This window comes from Pristis pectinata, chromosome 1 (assembly GCF_009764475.1).
Source record: "Pristis pectinata isolate sPriPec2 chromosome 1, sPriPec2.1.pri, whole genome shotgun sequence".
Classification (NCBI taxonomy): Eukaryota; Metazoa; Chordata; class Chondrichthyes; order Rhinopristiformes; family Pristidae; genus Pristis; species Pristis pectinata.
In genome coordinates, this window is record NC_067405.1 from 59976053 (window position 1) to 60000271 (window position 24219).

General features: G+C 39.9%; 1 protein-coding gene across 1 annotated transcript in view; it reads left to right on the forward strand.

Moving 5' to 3' along the window:
* kcnh3 (potassium voltage-gated channel, subfamily H (eag-related), member 3) overlaps nucleotides 1–24219 on the forward strand; it is a 518086-nt gene that overhangs the window by 374510 nt on the left and 119357 nt on the right. The window contains exons 8-9 of the mRNA XM_052023088.1: nucleotides 11481–11765; nucleotides 23497–23696. Of these exons, the coding sequence (XP_051879048.1) occupies nucleotides 11481–11765; nucleotides 23497–23696 (485 nt within the window). The remainder of the gene's footprint in view (nucleotides 1–11480; nucleotides 11766–23496; nucleotides 23697–24219) is intronic.

The following is a 24219-nucleotide window of genomic DNA, read 5'->3' on the forward strand; positions in this document are numbered from 1 at the left end:
GGTCGTTGAGCCATCTACTAAGAGGAACAGATTTCCCCTCTCTGCCCTCTCTAAACTACTGTTGATCTTGTACAATAATGTCAAATTCCCCCTCAAGCATCTTTGCTCAAAGGAGAATGTCCCACCTTCAATGGTGTAACCTTATGCCTGACATTCCTCAATCTTGGAACCATTCTAAGACATCTTTTATGTCCCCTGTCCAGGATCTCACATCCTTCTTATCCATTGGGAGACCAGAATTGTGCGTAATGCTCCAGTGTCATTTAATCATTGTGGAGGTTCAAGATAATTTACCTGCTTTTGTATTCTGTGTCTGTGTTTACAAATCCCAGGATCCTCTATATTTAGCTAATTTGTCATCATGGTAATTAAACACAGATTAGACATAATCTTGTTGAATAGCTCACAGGGAGACTGGCCTTTTCCTACTCCTAATACTTATGTTCTGTGTTCATTGATACAGAGTAACTATCTCCTCTGTTGAAGAATCCATGACAAGGGTCAAACTCTTAAAATTTGAACATTTTGGAGTGAAATGAGGAAGACAAAAGGGGTGGTGAAAATTCAGAATTCTTTGTCAAAATGCTTCGCTGGGTAAATTGAAATGTTCAAGACTTAAGATCTTTGTGACTGAGGATTTTGTTAGATAAAGCAGATAGATGGAGGTGCCTTTCAGATTGGCCATGATCTAATGGAATGGCATAATGGACTTGAACTGACATATGTTCTGCTCCTGTTCCTTCATTCCCAACGATTGTCACACTGGAGAGCTATAGTGGCTGAATGGTGTTAAACAGATTCCACCAACTACATCTGATGAAATCATTTTGTATGTAACTTTAATCCTACAAACTGCAAGTAATTGTGCTTAGTCTTGTAAAGATGTCAGGAAATCAGTTTTAAAATATATTTGTTATCAATAATGCTTGTCAGAAATTCCAATTATAAAGTCGGAGTAAAAATATTTTTCAGGAGATACAGCATGAGACTTAATTTCTTGCAGCTCCATTCAAATGGAAGTGCTTCTACAACTTAACTAAAGAGCAAGTTGTACAGGCCAGTCATGCTCCTGATCTTCTGAAACTCAATTATACTTGATTATATGCAAACAAATATTGATTGTATCCATACAATATGACACTGTTAACAATTATCAGAGGCAATGATAAATTAATTCCTGCCTTAAAGGAATAGAATGAGCACCCAATGTGGTATTTTTACTGCCAGTGCATGAGGGCATAATTATTCAGTGCAGCATCCACAAGCACCACTCTGGCTTGTGGTCAGAAGTGAAACCTCAGTGCCTCATCAATGCTGGGGAACATTCTTAGCTGCTAGAGGCTCAGAAGTGGTAAAATAATTGTTGTACTGAGGGTTCTGGAAGTGGCTTTTCCTCACACCACAATAACAGTATTAGCAAGTGCAAATGCTGGCCTACAGAAACTTCACCAAAAGTTTAATGTGCATTAGATCTAATTACAGATCAGCAGGTGCCAATACAAAACTGTGCCTCTTTGAATTGGTTCTGAGAGCTTTTTCTCCTTCTATCATTTCAATAGGGTCTCTTCTTCTTCAGTTTTGCATGCACCAGCTGGGATCATGCTGAGCTTCAAAGGAGTTCGATGTTACCATGCCACATAGCCAGAGTTCTGGGACAGTGATCCCAAAATGAATTCCCTGCATGACTCTTCTATTTCTTATTGAAATCAACTCCTCCATGTCCACTGGAAACCAATTAGGTGCCCAGTTTCTTCCTCTTGAATGTGGAGTGCTCTGTGTGCAATATGCTTTTTGAGGACATGAGGGTGCTTGATTTCAAAACATTACACCAAGGGAACTTTGCCATCACTTAACCTTTACTTTGCAATAACTAAGTCGGAGGTTTCCCTCCCCCTCCCCCTCCCCACAACCTGCATTTTTAGTGTTGTTGGTATCAAACTGAAACATCCAGCTGGTTATTTTCAGGCCGAACCAATGTCACACGCAAGCTTAATGGTGCAATGAGCTAATGTAGAGAATTAACAGTCTTACAGAAGGGATCATTATCAGGTATATAAAAACAACTTGGATTTATATAATGCCTTTAGTGTATTTTTGAGAAAACCTCGGTTGTTTCACAGTTGTATTATCAAACAAACTTGAGGCACAGGAGAGGTTAGAATTGGTGATCTAATATATGGTCAAACAGGTAGGTGTGAAGCAGTTTCTTAAAGCAATAGGGATGGTTGGAGAAGCTTAAGGAGGGAATGTTATCCCTAATAGTGAAGGCAGCCTAAAGCACAACTGCTAATGGTGTAGCAAAGGAAATCAGAAGATGTAGGAGGGATCAGAAATGGAGGAACATAGAATTGTTGTGTTGGACATATATGTACACTTGAAAATGCCATTGGCAGAGTAGGTCAGCACAACTGCAGCATTCTAGTCAGATAAAATAAGTAATTGCCACAAACACCTAAAGGGTTATCTCAGGAAAATGTATTCTGAATAATTGCTGGAATGTATTTGGAAGAACCTCATATACTGAATGTGACCAAGTTTCTGAACAAATTTATCATCATTTCTTTTTTAAAATTCTTTTAATCCTTGGATCATCTTTGAATGATTAAAAAAAAATGCCTCCTCTTTGTGCTTTGGTTAAAGTAAACCTGATGAAAAATATTAACAACATCCCCTGCCCTTTTACTTTCCAACTTATGATTATCCTGGGCCTCAAATTCTTTGCACTGGTTCCCGTTTTATACAGAGTATTCATTGTTAATAATGCGACTTCCTCAGTATTGGGGAGACAGAATCAACTGATTGCTTACTTGAACACCTCAATTCAGTTACAATTCCCCACTCTGACTTTTATTCTAACCTTTGTAACTTTTCCTCCTTAATAATGAAGCTCAGTAGAAGTTTGAGAAGCAGCAGTTCTTCATTCCATTGCATCTTTTCTCACTCAATATTGAATTTAACTATTTTGGACCATAATTATCGCTCCCACTTTTTCAAACAACAGCTATTGATTCAGCTCGTATGTCTTCTCTAGTTATGTCCTTTATTTCTTTACCTGTCCTTTAAAACCTTCCTCCTTTGTCTTCTGCCATTTGTCACCCTAACACAGCCTTCCTTTTTGTTCTTTCCTGCCATACTCCTCTTCCTGTCTCTGTACATTCTAAAGACCAGTTAACCTCTTGATTTTTCCAGTTCTGATGTTTAGTTGTCCACTTGAGTCCTCGGGCTGGATCACACTGATATTTGGCAGAACCACCCAGTGTTCAGCTGTTGAAACTAAAGTAAATCCCAGATTTCCATGCATGCACTGTGATGAGGGCTAGATGTTCAGTTGGCTTCATTGCTAGACTCTACATGTTGTTCAATTGTGGGCCCAGCCTTTCAGGTATTATGCTGAGGAATGACCATTAGGGGTCCTTCTCCAGGATAGACCTGACACAGGATCAGAGACTCCACTGACTACAGTGGCAAATGTAGGTCTGAGTTTTAAGAGGCAAAAGGGAGGTAAATGGCTTATCATCAGCGTAATTATTTATAAATGGTTTTGTTAACATTTTATTTTTAATTGTTTTATACTTTATGCCTACTTCCATCAATTTTAATAATGTGTACTTGTCTTTGAATGTCGGGGACAATTAAAAAGCTACACAGTGTCTGATGTGGTAAATGCGGGCTCGCTCTTAACTTTTAAGAGTAAATTGGATAGATACATGGACGAGAGAGGTCTGGAGGGGTATGGGCTGGGGGCAGGTAAATGGGACTAGCCGAATAATGTTTCGGCACAGACTAGAAGGGCCGAATGGCCCGTTTTCTGTGCTGTAGTTTTTCTATGGTTTCTGGCTAGTAGAGCTGTTGCTTCACAGCTCTAGAGACCCGGGTTCGATCCTGACCTCCAGTGCTGTCTGTGTGGAGTTTACACATTCTTTCTGTGACTGCATGGGCTTCCTCCAGGTGCTCGGGTTTCATCGCACATCCTGGAGACATGCAGGTTTGTGGGTTAATCAGCCACTGTAAAAAACACACTGTGTAGGTGAGTGGTAGAGTCCAGTGGGGGGAGTTAAGGAGAATGTGGGGAGGATAAAATAAGATTAATGTAAATGGGTGTTTGATGGTCAGTGTGGACTCAGCAGGCCAAAGGGCCTGTTTCAGTGTTGTATGACTCTGTGAAAATCAATAACAACTTCTACAGCTGGCAAAGTCTTGCCTCCAGCTTTGTCTGCTGTCTGGGTAACTTTGGGGCAGTGCCTCCACACCATGCTGCAATTTTTGAATGGAAATCTACCTTTCAAGTTTGCCATACAAGGAGAGATTGAGTAGACTAGGCTTGTATTTGCCAGAGTTTAGAAGAATGAGGAGATGGATATCTCATTGAAACTTACAAATTCCTTACAGGACTCGACAGGCTGGATGCGGGGAGAATGTTTCCCCTGGCTGAGGAATCTGGAACACTGGTCACAGTTTCAGAGTACAGGGTAGCCACTTCCGGCTGAGATGAAGAGAAGTTTGTTCAAGCATAGGGTGAAATTTCTGAATCCAAGCATAGAGCAAAATGTTTGAATCCCCTACCCTGAGGAGCTATGGAAGATGTTAAGGGAATCAAGAGATATAGAGGTGGAGTTATAAAGTGGCATTGAGATAGAAACTCAGCCGTGATCTTGATGAACAGCAGAGTAAGCTTGAAGGGCCAAATTTCCTACTCCTGCTCCTACTACCCATGTTCTTCAAATCTATGTGTTGCTAGGCTTGGTATGCTGGATGCCCTGGAAGAAAATACATCAAGTCTCTTGGAGAGATGAAGGTGAACAGTCAAATTACTTTGCAGTGTTGAGCAATGGAACAACAGGCTTTCCAGGATAAACTAATTCGCTCTGAGTGCAAAGAAAGTAGAATTTGACTTGTACTTTTAGAACTTGGCTGTTACATGCAAAAAAAAAATGCAATGGTAATGAAAACAGCCATGAGTGATTAAAGTCTGACTTCTCGGACAAACATAGCCATTATCTCATGGTGGAAAGATAACAGTTAATCAACCCTGTCCTTCAGAGAGGTTAAGAATAGTTATGTCAGGAAGTTCTGTTTGAGGAATGTAGCTTCAGAGTAGACTGTCTTCAAAGGATCCAAAAATAGAATCAATATGAGCTCATGACTGTGATTTGTATGTTTAATGAAGATAAAAATGATGCACAAAGGAGCATGGTTTTTGGCTGGTTTTCAGAGGTCAGCTTCAGAGGAGCTGAAAAATACTTTCTTGTGGTGTCGCTGTGTCGATAATTTAAACTACTCATCAATAATATCTGTCCTGTATATTCCAGCATGCAGAGTTTTGTGCATTTTGGGGAATTGTAGAAGGAAAGAGATTGAGTGCTAATATGATAGAATTGCACATCGTCAGCCTTAAACAATAGGCCAGGGGTCATGCCACAATTTGCATCATTCCTAATCTGTATAAAGTGCTGGCACAGGGAAAACTTGCTCATACAAGTTGGGCTATAGCTGCTGAGAATGCAGCTGTATAAGAAACTGAAACAGAATTAGGCCACACAGCTGATCAAGTGTACTCCAGTCAATTTGATAAAGCCTGACCCAAGTCTATCTCACTTTCTCACCTGAACACCATATCCTTTGACTCTTTTAGTATCAAAACTCTGTTGATGCCAGTCTTTGATACTGTAAACAATTTGACATACTGAGCCCACTGGGCAGTGAATTTCGAAGAGTTATGACCCTCTGATGAGGAAATGTCTCCTCAATTGGCCTTCCTGAATCTAAGTCTCCTACTTTTCCAGCAGGATAAAAGCAGTCTCTCAGCATTTGGCTATCTACCTTCAGAATTTCATTTGTTTCAATGTGTTGCCTCTCCTAAACCCCAATGAATATTGGACAATTTTATCAAAGTATTATCTCATAAAAGAGCTGAAGTTGGCTCTAGAGGGAAAGCTATGTTGGTGGAAAATGGTATGATCATCTACTTGAGTAGCATTGCTCTTTCTGTAGGGTTTGAGAAGCTATTGGAAGATATGGACTAAGCTGATGGAAGAGGATGGGTGGCAATTTTAGGAACAGGACACCAAATGATTAATTCAGCCTTAAATCAATAACCTGCCTTCTTTTCTGATGAAAGGTCATCAACCTGAAATATTAACTGTTTCTCTCTCCAGAGAGGTGACCTTATCTGTTGAGGATTTCCAGCATTTTCTATGTTTAGTCAAATTTCCCACATCTGCAAGCATTTTGCTTTTGTAAGGTCAATAGCAAATGAAACAGCAAAAGGAACTTGTTGCATATCTACCCAAAGGTAGCCGATCAGGTTCTGTGATTCGTTGCACAGAGTTTTATTGGACAAGGTTCCCACCTTATTGAAAAATGGGAAACATGCAATAGGAGCCTTTAATTTGGATATTAACAAGGATGGGATGGGATTATGATTTGCATCTAAATAGCTCTTCAGGCATTCCTTGTATTGGTCATGCAAGAATGACCATACAGTTTCTAACCGTGCAATTAGCAAGGCCACGCCAAATCGAGACTTGCATCTCAGCATTCAGCCAACTGCATTTGCTTGGTTGCTTCAAAGAATAAAGGGAAAATAAATCAGAAAAAAGTACATCTTGGGTGCAATCCTTGGAAAAGAGAAGGTGCCTGAAAAACTCAAGTCCAATGAATATGAATTAGGTTGCTTGTTATGTTATAAATTGCAATTTCAGGACACAGTTCCACCTTATATGTTTCTTTTTAATCTCTCTCAAACCCCATTGTCACAGTGATGTTTATTGGTCAGGTCAGGGTGGTGGTGGCAGAAGGAGACAGGAAGGTAAGTGCTTGATTTCAAACTTAGAACAGTCCACAGTTGGGAATCTCGGTGAATACAGCAGTCAGTTAATCTCATCTTAATCCATTTTGTTTATTTCATGGCTTCATTTCTCCCTTTCCCAGCAAGAAGGTTAAAAAGTTATAAGAAACATAGAAAACCTACAGCACAATTCAGGCCCTTCGGCCCACGAAGCTGTGCCGTACATGTCCCTACCTTAGAAATTACTAGGCTATAAAGTTTACAGAAGCAATGAATTATCTTTGGTCTGTGGCCCATCTGCTGGCAATGCAATTCACAAGTGATTTTTTTTCCTTTTTTTTTGTTTTTATGAGTGATATTCCACTATTTAGGATTTCCAACTCTTTCGTGTTTGACCCTGTACTCTCTCACCAAATTTCTCTCAATGTTCTGCAGTCTCCTGCCTCATGGGTTGTAAGCAGATCCCTGCTGTGTCCTTCAAGCCCCATGTTAGCAAAATGTCACAGCTGGCCAAAAGACTAAGGTTACACTGGGCGATATTTCTCACATGTTCACTTCACCATAGTTCCTATTATAGATTTTGCTGTGTTTTATTATCGCACCATTCATTTATCTTTTCAGGACAAGTTGTTTTGCTTCACCATAAGTATATTATGTTAAATACAGAACTTGGCTTCCATTAAGGTTTATTTTGTTCCCTATTAATCACTTGCAGTCATAACAGAAGCTAAATCAACAGCTGCCATCAATAATGAACTAAATAACAAAGATGGATGTTTGTGTGTGTGTTTTTAGCATAGCCCCTGATCTCTGCTGATCCACTGAAGAATATATATGGGTGGTAACACCATGGTTCACCAGCTAAACTAACAGCCTTATTTCTGAACCATTGACCCAGAGATGTGAGTTCAGATCCCACCATGACAGTAGTAAGGTAAATCTGGAATTAAAAAGAAAGCCACCCTCAGTGATGGTAGCTGTGAAACAATGGGGTTATTGTAAAACAAGACGTCAGTTTCTTTATGAACGTCAGGGAAAGAAATTTGCTGTAGTTTATCCGGTATGTGACTTCAGGTCTAACTATGTAATTGACACTGAACTATGATCTCAGTTCAGCAAGGATAGAACGGAAGCTCACAGTGAGGTATCCCGACAGTTGCATTGAGGCTGTGAATTTTCAGTTCCACCATCCTTAGGAGAGGAAGCAAGAAGAAATTCCCAACATTTCTGCACTTTGTCATTGTTTTGGTCACCCTACTATAGGAAAGACATGGTTAAACTGGAAAGAATGCAGAAAAGATTTATGAGGATGTTGCCAGGACTAGAGGGCCTGAGTTATAGGGAGAGGTTGGCCAGGCTAGGTCTTTATTCCTTGGGACGTAGGAGAATGAAGCGTGATCTTACAGAAAAGTTTAGTTATGAGAGACATAGATAAGGTGGATGGTAACAGTCTTTTCCCCAGGGTAGGGGAGTCCAAAACTAGGAGGCATAGGTTTAGGGTGAGAAGGGAAAGATTTAGAAGGGACCTGAGGGGCAACTTTTACACGCAGAGGGTGGTGAGTATATGGAATGAGCTGCCAGAGGAAATGGTTGAGGCGGGTACTATAGTATCATTTAAGAAGCACTTGGATAGGTACATGGAGGGGCGGGGCTTAGAGGGATATGGGCCGAACACAGGAAATTGGGACCAGCTGAATGGGCACCTTGGTCAGCATGGACTCGTTGGGCCAAAGGGCCAGTATCCATGCTGTATTGCTCCATGACTCTAAAGATGGACAATAAATGCCAACATTGCCAGTAACATCCATATTCTACAAACAAATTTTTTAAAAAGTGCTGTGTCAATGCATGATTCCTGGGAATATATCAGCATTTGGTGGTTTAGAGGTGGAGTGCATTGAACTGGTATCCATGTGTTGTTCAATCTTGACATATATGCAATTTGACTGCATTTTAACCTTTTGTATTTGTGAGATTTTTCACCCTGACTGGCCAGAAGAAGAATTGGCCCTCTTGAGTCACCCACCCACTATTTCAATATTACTGCAAAATAAATGGGTCATTTCATCAATCAAACAGTTCTCCTTCTAGAAGACAGGATGATCTTGCTTTAAATGTATTAATTGTTCCCAAGAGTCCCCCAAGGCACTCTGAGGCCAAATCTATTTGGTGGAATACCTGAAGCTAGAAGATGGACAGGGGGCATCAAACCCCTCCTCAATATCAAGTCCTGAATAAATTTATGAGCCAGATAGATAGACACACTTGAGAGTTGCACTGTAGTGCCACAGGTGCTTGCCTGCTCTATTCAAAAGAGATGTCCACATACCTTGTGATAGGACTAGCATGGAAGCTCACAGTGAGATATCCCGACAGTTGTGTTGAGGCTGTGAATTTTCAGTTCTACCATCTTTAGGAGAGGAAGCAGGAAGAAATTCCCAATATTTCTGCACATTGTCGTTGCTCTCATCCCATTTGGTGAGAAATCTCTCAAGTCGTGTACCTCTCCAATGTAGATCATTTGTTGCACTAATGAAGTACTTTAATTATTATTGGTATTGGCTTATTGTTGTCACTCGTACCGAGGTACAGTGAAAAACTTGTCTTGCATACCATTCATACAGATCAATTCATTACACAGTGCATTGAGGTAGTACAGGGTAAAAACAATAACAGAATACAGAGTAAAGTGTCACAGCTACAGAGAAAGGTGCAGTGCAGGTAGACAATAAGGCGCAAGATCATAACAAGGTGGATTGTGAGGTCAAGAGTCCATCTCATTGTATAAGGGAACCATTCAATAGGCTTATAACAGCAGGATAGAAACTGTCTTTGAGCCTGGTGGTATGTGCCTTCAGGCTCCTGTATCTTCTGCCTAAAGGGAGAGGAGGGAAGAGAGAATGTCCCAGGTGGGTGGGGTCTTTGATTATGCTGGCTGCTTCACCAAGACAGTGAGAGGTATAGACAGAGTCCATGGAGGGAAGGCTGGTTTCCATGATGTGCTGGGCTATGTCCACAACTCCCTGCAGTTTCCTGTGGTCCCGGGCAGAGCATTTGCCATACCAAGCTGTGATGCATCCAGATAGAATGCTTTCTATGGTGCATCGATAAAAGTTGGTACGTGACAAAGTGGACATGTCAAATTTCTTTAGCCTCCTGAGGAAGTAGAGGCACTAGTGAGCTTTCTTGGCTGTGGCGTCTACTTGGTTGGATTCTATACTTCCTATACTCCAACTCATCTTATTTGAGATACAGCCCATTACAGTTGTATCATCTGCAGACTTGTAGGTGGAGTTAGGGCAGAATCTGGTACACAGTCATGAGTTTATAGGGAGTAGAGTAGGGGGTTGAGGACACAGTTTCATGGGGCACCAGTGTTGAGAATAATCATGCTGGAGGTGTCTGCTGCCTATCCTCAATGATTGCGGTCTGTTGGTCAGAAAGTCAAGGATCCAGTTGCAGAGAGAGGCGTTGAGTCCCAGGTCTCAGAGTTTGGTGATGAGTTTGCTTAGAATTATAGTATTGAAGGTAGTGCTGTAGTCAATAAACAATAGTCTAACACAAGTGTCTTCACTGTCCAGATGCTCCAGAGATGAGTTTAGGGCCAGGAAGTTGGCGTCCACTGTAGACCTGTAATGGTGGTAGGTGAATTGCAGTGGGTTGATGTTTTCCAGGAGGCTGGAGTTAATGCGTGCCATAATCAGCCTCTCAAAGCACTTCATGATGGTGGATGTCAGAGCCACCGGTCGGTAGTCATTGGGGCATGCTACCTTGCTTTTCATAGGTACTGGGATGATAGTGGTCTTCTTAAAGCAGGTGGGAACCTCAGACTGAAGCAGGGAGAGGTTAAAACTGTCTGAAAATAGTCCCGCCAGCTGATCTGCACAGTATCTGAGGACACGGCCAGGGACACCATCTGGGCCAGATGCTTTCCATGGGTTCACTCTCCGGAAGACTGATCTTACTTTCTCAATGGTGACCATGGGTTCAGGTGCATTGGAGGCCGTCAGGGTGGGTGGTGACAGACCAATCCCCTTCTGTTCAAAATGTGCATAGAATGCATTAAGCTCATCAGGAAGGGATGTGCTGTGTTGGCGATGCTGCCCTACTTCGTTTTGTAGCCCGTTATAGCATGTAAGCCCTGCCATAACTGAAGGCTGGTCTGGGACTCGATTTTGAACTGATATTGTCTCTTGGCATCTCTGATAGCTTTACGGAGGTTGTATCTCAATTTCTTGTAAAGGTCATGATTTGAATGCTGCAGTCCTCGACTTCAGTAGGGAGTGGATCTCCCTACTGAATTTTATACATTATTTTATAATGTATAAAATTCAGTTGAATTCTCCGAGTGCTACAAGCGATGACTTTTGTAGATTTTGGATCATGGGTGATGAGAAAGTTGAGCATCCAATTCCTTCCCTCTAGACCTGTGCCTATGATGCCAAGGTCAACAATTCTGAACTGCCACAGCAAGAAAAACATAGCAGTAGTAATGGAGAAATGTGGTAATTCTTCTGTTTCTAAGGTTACTACAACTACATAATTGAAGAATCCATGATATTTCTCCTTGGTGCAACTTTGCAGCATGTCGTAAACAAATTGTTTTTATTTCCTTCATAATTTTTTACTAAGTAGTAACTAGTAATTTTTACTAATTTTAAAAAACTTTAATAATACACATTATTTCTTTCAGGTTGGCTTCATGAATTGGCAAAGCGTTTGGGAACTCCGTATGTATCTGTTTCTTCATTGAGTGCCTCCACCACCACGAACTCCACAATTCAGGCCACCTCCATTAACACCAGCTCTGGAGGTAACAGTTCCAGTCTTGAACTGCTCGGAGGTCCCTCGATCCGAAGCTCCTACATCACTTCACTCTACTTTGCACTCAGCAGCCTAACCAGTGTGGGCTTTGGGAACGTGTCAGCTAACACAGATGCTGAGAAAATCTTTTCCATTTGCACCATGCTGATAGGAGGTAGGTTTGTAATCCATTCCAACACCGGCATTACGTCTGTTTTTTCTTTCAGTCCTAGATGCCCAAAGTTCACCACAGTTAATTTCAAATACTTTGGGCTTAAATTGCCAATGTTAACTTAATTTTATCAATGAGCAAAATTTGCCCTGATTCAGACATTTTGGATTCGCATTGATTTATAAATGAAATATTTTACTAAATTTAGAAAAAACACAAGTAAAAAACAATGCAATTTAGCAGCCAGGCAGGACTGTGAAGAAAGAAATAAGATTTAAGTTTCAGATCAATAATCTTTCTTCAGAAATGGAAGACATTAGAGATGAATAGTTTTTAAGCAGAGGATGAGTGACACATTAGCTGAAGTTCCAATAATAAAAATGACTTTCCGGATCTTTTTCTCTTCACGCTTGCATTATGAGTAGGTAATAGAATGTAGACAGTGATTTAAATATTTCAGCATGCTATTTCAGTTCTTCTGCAGGATTTTTTTTGTAATCATCGCATTGGGAACAGTATTATTCCAAAAGCACAACACTGCTGATGTTGGAAATCCAAAATAAAACCAGAAAATGCTGCAAGTACTGAGCAGATCAGGCAACATCTATGGAGAAAGAAACAGTGTTGATGCTTCAGTGATCGTTTATCATTTAAGCTGCAGAGAAGGTGAAGGTGTGGAGAGAACAAAAAGGGTGCCAGTGATAGGGAGGAGACATAAGTGGTGGTGGTGCCCACTGAGAGATGATGGTGAAGGCTTATTAGTCACAGCTGATCTGTCTGGAGGAAATGTAAATAGAAAAAAAAACAAAGGAGAACAGAGAAGCAGAATGAAAAAAACAGCACTGGAACATCTAGATATCTAACACTGCAGATGGTGGAAATCTGAAATGAAACAAATGCTTAATATACTCAGGCAACATCTGTGAAGCAGATTAACATCTGGGTTAAGCAGATAAACAGGGTTAACATTACAGATTGATAACCAGTTGGAAAGGCTGGTTATCTGAAATTATTAAATTCAGTGTTATATTGCATAAGGCTGTAACATATCTCGCCAGAAGATAAGATACTGTTCCTTGAGCCAGCATTAGGTTTTCTTGGAGAAGTGAGAGAAGTCAGAATGGGAGTAGTATGGAGAATTAAAGCAGCTATCCAGAAGCTCAGGATCACCCTTGCAGACTGAATGGAGATGTTCTGGGAAGCAGTCACCCAATCTGTGTTGGTTTCTCTATTGTTGAGGAGATCATTTCATGAATACTGAATATTGCGCATTAAAATGGAAGAAATATTGTTACTTTATCTGCGAGGAATATTTGAGTCTCTGGATGGTGGAAAAGGGAAGAGAGAAAATGGCAGCTTTGCATCCTCCACAGGGAAGGTGCCATGAGAAGGGAAACAGGTGTTGGTGAAGGTGGAAGAGTGAACCAAGCAGTTGCAGGATAAAAGGTACTTCTGAAATGCCAGAGGGGGACAGGAGATCGGAGGCGGAGCACATTGAAGATGGTGGAAATTATGGAGAATGATCTGTGAAATGTGAAGGCTGTAGGGCTGGAAAATATGGCGAGGGGGATCTCTATCTTTGTGCTGGGTGGAAGAAGAGTGGGTGAGGGAAATGGTTCAAAAGGGTTTGAGAGCAACAAGTGGAAGAAAAGTCATGGTTAAGGAAAGAGTAAGGCATCTTCTAGCAGTGTTGTGGAAGGTGCTGTGGTCTTGTCCACCCTTGATTTGGAAGCAGTGAGTGGAGTTCAAGGAGAAGTTGTTCCATGTGAGGAAGTTCTGGGTGGTGGTGGAGCTGCTTCCTGCTCTCGAGAGAGCACAAAAGTTTCATCACCTTTTCTGCCAATGACGGTCAACTTCTAATTCTCTCCTTTACTTTCTTCTGTATCAACATCTCACAGAATAGATTATTGATGAATATCCATTACAAGCCTACAGACTCACACAGCTATTCTGACTACACCACCTCCCATCGTGTTTCCTGTAAGGATTCCATTCCATTCACCCAGTTTCTCCAGTTCCATTGAATCTGTTTCAATGATGGCTCTTATGTCAGTACTTCTGAGATGTCTTCAATTTTCCTTAACTGTGATTTCTCCTCCGGCATATTGAAGGGACTCTCAACCATATCTGTTTCATCTTCTGCACATCTGCTCTCTCATCTCCTCTTAGGGGTCCCCTTTCAAACCATTGGCCTCCATATTAGGCTGGGGCTTTTTTCCCTGGAGCATAGAAAACTGGCGTGACCTTCTGGAGGTATATGAAATCATGCGGAGCTTACATAAGGTGGATGGTCACTATCCTTTTTTTCCAGGGTAAGGAGTCTAAAACTAAAGAGGTTTAAGGTGAGAGGGGAAAAATTTAAAGGGGACATGATGAGGAGTGACTTTTTCTCACAGAGGATGATGGGTACATGGATTGAGCTGCCAGAAGAAGTGGTAGACGTGGGTATAATTACAATGTTTAAAAGACATTTGGACAGGTACATGGATAGGAAAGATTTGGAGGGATATGGACCAAACACAGGCAAATGGGACTTGCTCAGGTCGGCAACTTAGTCAGACTGTCGAGTTGGGCCGAGGGGCCTGTTTCCATGTTGTATAACTCAGACATTCAGTGGTTCAACCTCCGTAATATCTGATACCTTTAACATGATTCCATTTCCAGACATATCTTTTCCCTTCCCTCACCTGTCAGCATTTCGAAAAGGCCAGCTCGCTTCATGATTCAGAACCAGATTCAAGTTTATTATCACTGACATGTCGTGAAAATTGTTGTTTTGTGGCAGTGGTACAGTGCAAGACATAAAAATTAGTGTAAATTACAAAATTAAATAAATAGTCCAAAAGAGGAATAATGAGGTAGTGTTCATGGGTTCATGGACCATTCAGGAATCTGACGGCAGAGGAGAAGAAGCTGTTCCTAAAACATTGAGTGTACGTCTTCAGGCTCCTGTACCCCCTCCCCGATGGTAGTAAAGTGAAGAGAGCATGTCCCGGATGGTGAGGGTCCTTGATGATAGATGCCACCTTCTTGAGGCACTGCCTCTTGAAGATGTCCTCGATGGCGGGGAGGCTTGTGCCTGTGATGGAGCTAGCTGAGTCTACAACCCTCTGCAGCCTCTTTCGATACTGCACATTGGAGCATCCATACTAGGCTGTGACGCAACATCCAACGCACATCCATTCCCCTTCTCACTGGACCTTCCCATGCAACATCATGAGTTGCAACATTTTTTACCTCTTTTCCTTCCACTATGCAGGGGCCCAAACCCTCCTCTCAAGGGAAGTCATCACTTTAGCGGTGGTGTGGATGATGTTGTCATCAAAGTAGATATGATGGAGTTGGACAACCTTCATTAACATTGAATTCAACAATTTCAGATAACCAGCCTTCCAAATTTGCATATAAACCAGCCAATCCTTCTGAAAGATAATGAACCTGTAACAGTAACTCTGTTTTTCTTTTCCAGTATTCTGTTTTATTTCAGATTCCCAGCATCTGCGATGTTTTCCATCCCACATTGTTCTTTCTGCTTTTCTGTGTTCGTTCATCTCTTTCTATTTACATCTCCTCCAGACAGATCAGCAGCGAACAAGCCTTAACCACCCTCTCTCAGCCAGCACCTCCGTCACTTGCGTCATTCAATCCCTCTTGGCTTTCACCCTATTACAGACACTTCTTTTGTTCTCTCCAGCCTTCCCCTTCCTCTGCAACTTTTCCAACTTTTTCAATGCTGCAACTTTTCCACTTCCAATTTCCAACTTTTCCTCATTGTGATGAAAGGTCTTTGACACTTTCTTTCTCCCACAGATACTGCCTGACCAGCTGAGTATTTCCAGGGTTTCCTTTTTTTGTTTCAATATGATATTCCAGTTTACCAATTGAATGTTGGTGCTTTATGAAGCCAAATAATTAAAATTACAGTTTAGTTGGGTTGGGCAACCTGTGATCTTTAACTGGCTTGATTCAGATTGGATTAACATTTGTTGTTCAAAGATATACTATTGTTTTCTTCAAGGAAAGCCACCTTGAAATCACACATACTGGAGCTGAATACTGGCTCTGAATTTAATGGCCTTGGCTTGAGGATTGATTGGAATCACTTTGGGTCAAACCAATCACTTAGTCCTCCTGCTCAATGGGTTTTGTTGTGAATATTATTAGTTTGGAAGGATAGATACAAAAGCATGGAATTAATGCTGTGACATACAGTTTACATATACTCAGCTGGCCTGAATTTATCCTCTTAATGATTTTAGCAGTACTCCAAACTATTTTAAGCTGGTTTGCAGGAAGTAGGACAGCTAGAATAAGAACAGAGAGATATAAAGAGGGGAAGAATTGCCTACAGTATAATTTCACAGTGTAATCCTGGCGCTAGTGGCTTGTAGGGTGGAGTAGAGGCGTTTTTACGGTCCTCAAGCAATCATTGTGTGCCTCAGCTATATTTTTCGTTATGAGATAACTTACTGATTAAGCTTGGATGGTATTGATTACCCTTCATTCATGATTCATGTCTCTAATCTATTAACAATAATAGTTTTTGCCTCACACAAATTACCTAGTGAAACCAACATAAGTTGTTTAACTTCATTTTTACGTACCTGTGATTTTCTTTTTCTCTGAACACTGCAACACTACAGTTATGAATGGTTTGATCTCAGATGCACTCTTGGCCGGTTGTCTTGGTCCTTCTGGGCAAGAAAGGACCTTTCTTAGTGCTTCTGTAAAGCACCACTTATCAGGACTGGTACGAGAACTAAAATACTATATGTGAAAATATATTAAATTTACAGCAGTTTACAGAAAAAAATCAGTAATAAAATAGTTAACTGTATTGGTTTATTATTGTCACTTGTGCTGAGGTACAGTGAAAAATTGTCTTGGATACCGTTCGTACAGATCAATTCATTACACTGCAGTTACATTGAATTAGTACAGACTGCATTGAGGTAGTACAGGTAAAAACAATAACAGAGTACAGAGTAAAGTGTCACAGCTACAGGGAAGTGCATTGCAAGTAGACAATAAGGTGCAAGGTAGATTGTGAGGTCAAGAGTTCATCTCATCGTATAAGGGAAATGTTCAATAGTCTTATCACAGTGGGATAGAAGCTGTTCTTGAGCCTGGTGGTATGTGCCCTCCAGCTCCTGTATCTTCTGCCTGATGGGAGAGGAGAGAAGAGAGAATGACCCAAGTGGGTGGGGTCTTTGATTATGCTGGCTGCTTCACCAAGGTATAGACAGAGTCCATGGAGGCGAGGCTGGTTTCCATGATGTGCTGGGCTGTGTCTACAACTCTTTGCACATTCTCTGCAGTGACTATTTGGTTGCTGTTTGATTTATTGATTAGTATTCCAGCAGAACTTGTTAGTTATTTAGGCTATTAAACATTCCATGGAATGAGAAATTCTCTTCTAACCTATTTCATAGCATTAGTCATACTTGAATTATTGAATACTATATATATATATTAAACACAATTTATTTGATCTGCAGTCTTCCATTAGATTTGCTGTATGTACTAAATGAGAAACATTGCAGAGTAAAATTATAGTAATCCCCAGAACAGTCTTATTTTTTTCTTCAAATGGTGTTTGAATATAATTTTTGTTCAGTTTCTTTTATTCAGTTCATTTTACTCAATGAAAGGAATTTTACTCCAGTCTATAAAGAGACAATGTTTTGTTTGTGTCTTCATAACATACAGTGATACTTTAGTCACAGTGTATAAGCTTATAGTGGCAAGAAATCAAAATTACTCTCTTTCCTCTGGGAGTATAGCAAGTGCTGAACAGAATGTCAGTACAAAGAAAGCATTACATACTTAAAGGAGCAATACCGGATTTATGCCAGTTAGTGTATTCCTGTGATATTGTCCATAAAGGTGCTGATTTACACGGTTCTAAAGCTGCAGGTTTCAGCAACTCTCCCATGCCTAAGAAACGTACAAAACAGGAAGAAATCTCTATAGAAGTCTGGTTAGGCTGCATTTAGAGTATTGCGTGCAATTCTGGTCACCTCACTATAGGAAGGATGTCGAGGCTTTAGAGAGGGTGCAGAGGAGGTTTACTAGGATGCTGCCTGGATTAGAGGGCACGTGCTATCAGGAGAGGCTGAACAAACTTGGACTCTTTTCTTTGGAGTGGCAGAGGCTGAGGGGTGACCTGTTGGAAGTGTATAAAATTATACACTCGGGGCATAGATAGGGTGGACAAGCAATATCTTTTTCCCATAATTGAGCGATCCAATACCAGAGGGCATGCAGTTAAGGTGAGAGGGGGTAGGTTCAGAACAGATGTGAGAGGTATGTTTTTTACTGAGAGAGTGGTGGATGCCTGGAATGCGTTGCCTGATAGGGTGGTGGAGGCAAATTCATTGGGGGCTTTTAGGAGGGGCTTGGATGGGCACATGAATGAGAGGAAAATAGAGGGATGTGGGCATTCTGTAGGTAGGAGGGATTAGCTATGTCGGCACAACATTATGGGCCGAAGGGCCTGTTCTGTGCTGTACTGTTCTATGTTCTAAATCTTTCAAAATGTCATGCTTGTGCTGTAACCTACACACACGCATGTTCCCTGAGTGCCAATCCAACTTCCTTTTGAAAATCTGTTGCTCCATCTTCTTAGGTTGAGCATTCCAGATCCGGTCAACACCTAGCAAGAAAATTGATTCTCCTCATCTCCCCTCCAGATTGTTGCCAATGAGTTTGAAAGAATGGTTATTGACCCACAGGCCAAAATTTATTTCCATCTCCTGTATCAAAACCTCTAATCATCTTTAAAACTTCTGGGTTCTCGCATGTTAACTTTGGTCTAAAAAGAAAAATAGTAATTTGTCCAATTTCTGTTCATAACAAATGTCCTTCATCTCTGGTAACAACTTTGAGAACCTTCTTTGTGCACTTTCCATGGTACTTTTTATATTTTCTGAGGTGTTGTGCAAAGAGTTGTCCACAATATTCCACCTAAGTCCTAAATAGTGATTTATAAAGTTCTATCATGATCTCTTTGGGTTTTATAGTCTATTTTATAGTATAGTGCAGGCTGCCCCCCAAATCACTACACAAAAAGATGTATTTCACTGTGTGTATCGATGTACGTGTGACTAATAAAGATATCTTATATCTTATATTGCTCTATTTATAAACCCAATCCATTTTTTTAATGAGCTTGTCAACTTGACCTGGCATCTTTTAATAATTTATGTCCACGAACACCAGACTATCTCCGGTTTTCTATGTTTTCCCTATTCTGGACTCTTAGAGTAGACTCTTTCTACGTTAGTCTTCCTGAAGTGCACCACCCGTATCTCTGCACTGAATTCCATCTGCTCAGCATCCAACCTGTTTCACCAAGCTGCATCAATGTCATCTTCTATTTTGTAGAATTCCATATCATCTGTAAACTATATAATGCTGGTTCCATCACTGACTGTAGTTTGGGTATAAACATCAGAAAGAGTAATGGACCAAAAACTAAGCTTTGTAGAATTTCATAATAAACCATTTTGGATGTGTTCTTTCTCTGCATTGTTTCTAATTTACTTTGTAATTGCCTTTTCCAATCTTCCTCTGCTAGGTCTCTTTTCAATTCACTAAAATATCTCTTTCCTAGTTGATTGTTGCACTTTTGATAGTTTCTGATTTCTTTCTACAATTACTTTAAGCTAAGTGATGTGGTCACCATTAACAATACCATCCCCTACAGTAACACAAACTACATTTTCTAGAACCAGATCTAAAACTCTTTCCTTCCAGGTTATACTAGAAACATTCTAGAGACTTCCTTATTTGCAGCAGTACTAAATTAGGTCATGTAAAAAATGAGGCAGCTCTTCTCATTTTTAATTATTTCTATTCGACATTGGTGTGTAAAAAAAATCAAAGAACTTGTAGTATCCTATGACTTAATGCCAGTCAATCAGTACCTTAGAAAGAATAATTACTTGTACCCAGATCATAAATTCCTCTCCTTCCATACTCTTCACTTTCGTTTTCCCCAACCTATGTAAAGATAATTAAGATCATACGGCATTATTTTTGTCACACAGCTTTGAGAATGCAAATGAATTAGCTCATCTATGCCCTTCTCAATGTTTTATACCTTTCTGTTCTGGTCTGTAGCATCATCTGTAATGCCATTCCTCCTCTATTCTCTCTCATTTCTGAATAGTTGGTAATTAGCAATGTTAAGAACCTCATTCTGGAGTTGTTTGAGCCATTTCTCTGTTGGTGTAACTACATCCTAACTCCATATGTCAAATTATACGTGCAGCTCAATAAACATTAGTTCCACATTAGATATTTGCTCATTCTGGGATGGAGAAACAAGAAAGTAGCAGGCCAGTGAACACTTTAATCATCAAGTACTGGCTCAACCCAACACCACTTTCAGATAGTTTGGAGATTTGACTAGTTTAGATATTTGACTAGCACAAAATTCCTTCCTATCAAATCATTAAAAATTTTGCCTTAATACATTCATGTTATTCAAAGACCCTTCAATGGCAGAATACATACCAAAGATGTGTTGTTCTGCTAGCATTAAATCATAGGACACTACAAGTTTATTCATTTTCCTACACACAGATGTCTAATAGAAATAATTTTTAAATGGGAAGGGCCTCGTCACTTTTGTGGTACTAAATTTAATGCTGCTGCGGATAAGGAGGTTCAAAGGCATACAGAGAAGCTGGCTAGATAGTAAGATCAAAGATATCATCTCTCCACTTTTGCTATAACCATGTGGACATTATGCAGTAAATTATCTATTTTTTTCCCTTCTTTTGAAGCATACAAACCCCAAATAGCTGCTCCATCTAAGCTGGTGATTTCCAATTGATCACTTGATTTCTTTCAATTGGTTCTCACTCTTGCTGTCTCATATCCAGAACCAAAGTGTCAGGTTCTCAGGGCAACATGATGCTGGAGAAACTCAGCAGACCAGGCAGCATCCATGGAGAAAAGTATGCAGTCAACGTTTCAGGTCAAGGGTCCAGACTGAAACGTTGACTGCCTGCTTTTCTTCACAGATGCATGAAGGCGTTTTTCATCTAGATTCCAGCATCTACGGTCCTTTGTTTCTCTAGGTTCTCAGGGCAATTTACCAGGCTTTAGTAACTCCCAAACGTATCTGCTTTATCTATTCCCTTATGAGCAAGGGAACAACACCTCTGCAAATAACAAGACCAGTATCTTCTAAATTTTTCCATACATTGATTTATATTCAATGTTCATGTTACTGTGACCTCTGTCCTTCTGAAGTGGTATTCCAAACTCCTGAAGTCTTCCTGGCTTAACAGGCCTCAGGAGCTCCAACTGAGGTTAATACAAATAGCCTGCTGATACTTGTCCCTTTCCAGCAGATTCAAGTCTTGTTGCACGAAAAAAGATTGTGATTCTTTTGAAAGCAGTGTTATGTATGACCTTACAAGATGAAAAAAATAACAAGACAAAGAATACTTCTTAGCACTCTGTTTGAAATCATTTTATTCTGAGGAATAAAATCTCCTCCTGAAATAATAAAAAAAAACTACCAATTTCAGACTATGAGTGATTTTAACTAGATTTGAAAATGACTGAATTCTCAGGCCCTGTACTAGCAAGGGTTGGAAGCTTCTCTGTCCTGTTCATTATAGTAAATGAAGGTATTAAGGAGAGCACAGCTCAAGGAAGATTAAGCAAAGAATCTTACTGCAGTAGCAAGAAATTTTCCATTCTGCCGTAAGGGACTGAAAATTGGTCAATGAATAAATCGGCAAAGAAGTTAACCCTAATCACATTCATTGTCATTGCAGATAAAGTGCAATTCAATACTTAGAGGAAGTGTAGTTAAGATTCTAGTTACAGATTATGGATTTTAATGCCATCAGTTCCTAATGAGTGGATCTTGATCAGGCAATAGCAAACCCAATGTAAAAAAAAATTCAAGTTCTCAGGCACTAATTCAAGTTCTCAGGAGGAAGCATCTGCTGATGCCTACCTTATTATGCAGGCATGAAGAAACATTTGTATCTGTAATTATTGAATATAATTAATGTTTGAAGCATCTTGTGCAAAATGGAATTAAAATAGGAAATGCTTGAAATAGTTTGCAGGTCAGGCAGCATCAGTAAAAGGATGAACATTTAATATATCAGGGTTAAAGACCCTTTGTCAGAATTGACTGTTTCTCTTTTTGTAGATGCTACCTGCCTTGTTGAGTGTTTCCAGCATTTTTTTTTATTTCGAATTTCCAGCACTTGGAGTTTTTTAAATTTTCATTTACTGTGCAAAACTGGATTGCCTGTATGCACTGGACTGTAAAAGAGCTATCTTCAGGAAAATTAAGTCTGGATGTGTCCTAACCAGTGATCAATAAACGGACTGCTGCAGGTCAAAACCAGAAGGGTAAATTTTAAAACTACAAATATGAGTGTGGAGGAGTACATGTGACTCCACGATAACTCCACAGCCATCCAGTTTCCACATCAGTATTCCAACTCGCCATCCTTTCTGATTGTGATCCCTTCCCCTTTAAGCATTTATCCAAGGCCCCTGCAGATGACGTTGCAGTCCATAATTCCAAGCTACTTTTACATTGAGGTTTATCAGCCTTCATACAAGTAGTCACTTAAATAGACTCTAACAGGGAATTGAATAAATATTTGAAAATGAAGATGATAATGGGATATAATGACCAAAAAATAAATAAAAATAAGCCCACATGAAGAATTAGTACATCCACCATCACAATGGTCCACCTAAACTGTAGTTTATGTGGGTACTTTAAAACCATCCAAGTAGGTCTTATGGAAGCTGTAATTACTTGGAAGAGGCCAAAATATGAATAAAATGAAGGCGACCAATGAAGCTATTATATCTGAACATTCAAATAAGATGGAATTTATTTATATTCTTAAAGGCTGGCTGAGTGCTCATTTCTGCAAAAACAGTCCTGAGGAAGATCAACCGAAATGGCATCTGCAAAAATCAAAAAGCCCCCAAAAACACCATGGCTCCTACTAGCTTGGAAGAAAACAACTATCAACTATATACATTCAATTATATTACTATATAAATTGCATACATTATTATAGAGGCATAGGCACTGAGAACTGCAGGATTCACAAATGAGCAGCATTTGAAGGTGTATAATCTCTTATAATTTACAAATTATTCATTTGGCAAATTACATCACTGATGAGCTTTGGAAGTCGTTGTTTTAAAAAAAAGAGGAAAATGTATCCTTGGATACCTCAAAACGTGTTAATAATGATGGCATGACAAAGAAGCTGTTAAGGTAATATGGAATACCTCAGAAAGTTGCATCTAAGTAATGAGTCATTAGCTCAGACATGAGCCACAGCTCAGTCATTCCAGATTTATTCTACTGCCAAGATGGAGACAAGGTTATCAATTTTTAAAGAACAGTATTAATGGATGGCAAACATATATTTGTCCATCTAACCTTTTTTAACCTGGATCAGAATTTCACTTTTATGTGTCTGGCATGAAGTGAAGGTAGTGGTCTGTTTCCAGGTTGGACTAACCTTTACTTTACAGGTTATTGCAGTGATTCTCTCAGTAATCTCACAACTGTGCCAGTGAGACTAGATTTCACAAGTATATCTGTGTCTGTTAGACTAGTAAAAATATAAAAACATTGGAAGGGAAATCCTTGTGCAGTATCTGCATGCTTATTATATATAAAAAAAGTTTCACTTTAACTTGGCATTGTGTGTTCCTTCCACAGCTCTCATGCATGCAGTGGTATTTGGAAATGTGACTGCAATAATCCAGAGAATGTATTCCCGACGTTCCTTGTACCACACCAGGACTAAAGATTTGAAGGACTTCATACGTGTTCATCGACTCCCTAAGCAGCTGAAACAGCGAATGCTCGAATGTTTCCAAACCACATGGTCTGTGAATAGTGGTATTGATGCCAATGAGGTACATGTCTCTAACAGTAACTCCTATATATACTGAGCTCACTCAATGTTCAAGAACTAAAAAGTTGATTAGAGTGTAACAAGATGTCAAGCATAATCTAGCTGTTTTTCCTGTTTCTCCCCCTCTTTGCCAGTGAACTGTGTGTCTACCAGTCCAATTGATTAATCAATCATTTGCTTTTAACAGTGTAATTCCATTGTAGCCAATTAGCACAGCAGAACATGTGTATTAATCACTCAGCACCTGCTAATAAGCTCGTGACCACAGGAAAAAAACAAGGAACATAGTCACTGAGCCACAAGGACAAAGGGGAAGGCATATCCAATGTTAAACAAGAGTCATGAATATAATTTTAAAATACATTGGCCCAAAAAGTGATACTATTACATTCAATGCTGTGCAAATGAAAATTAATTTCTCTTCCTGGAACAGAATGTGCAATAATTTTTGTGTGGAATCGTACTACTCTACTTGCCATAAATCACACTTGAAATAATCAGCCACTTTCTATATCCAATAATTG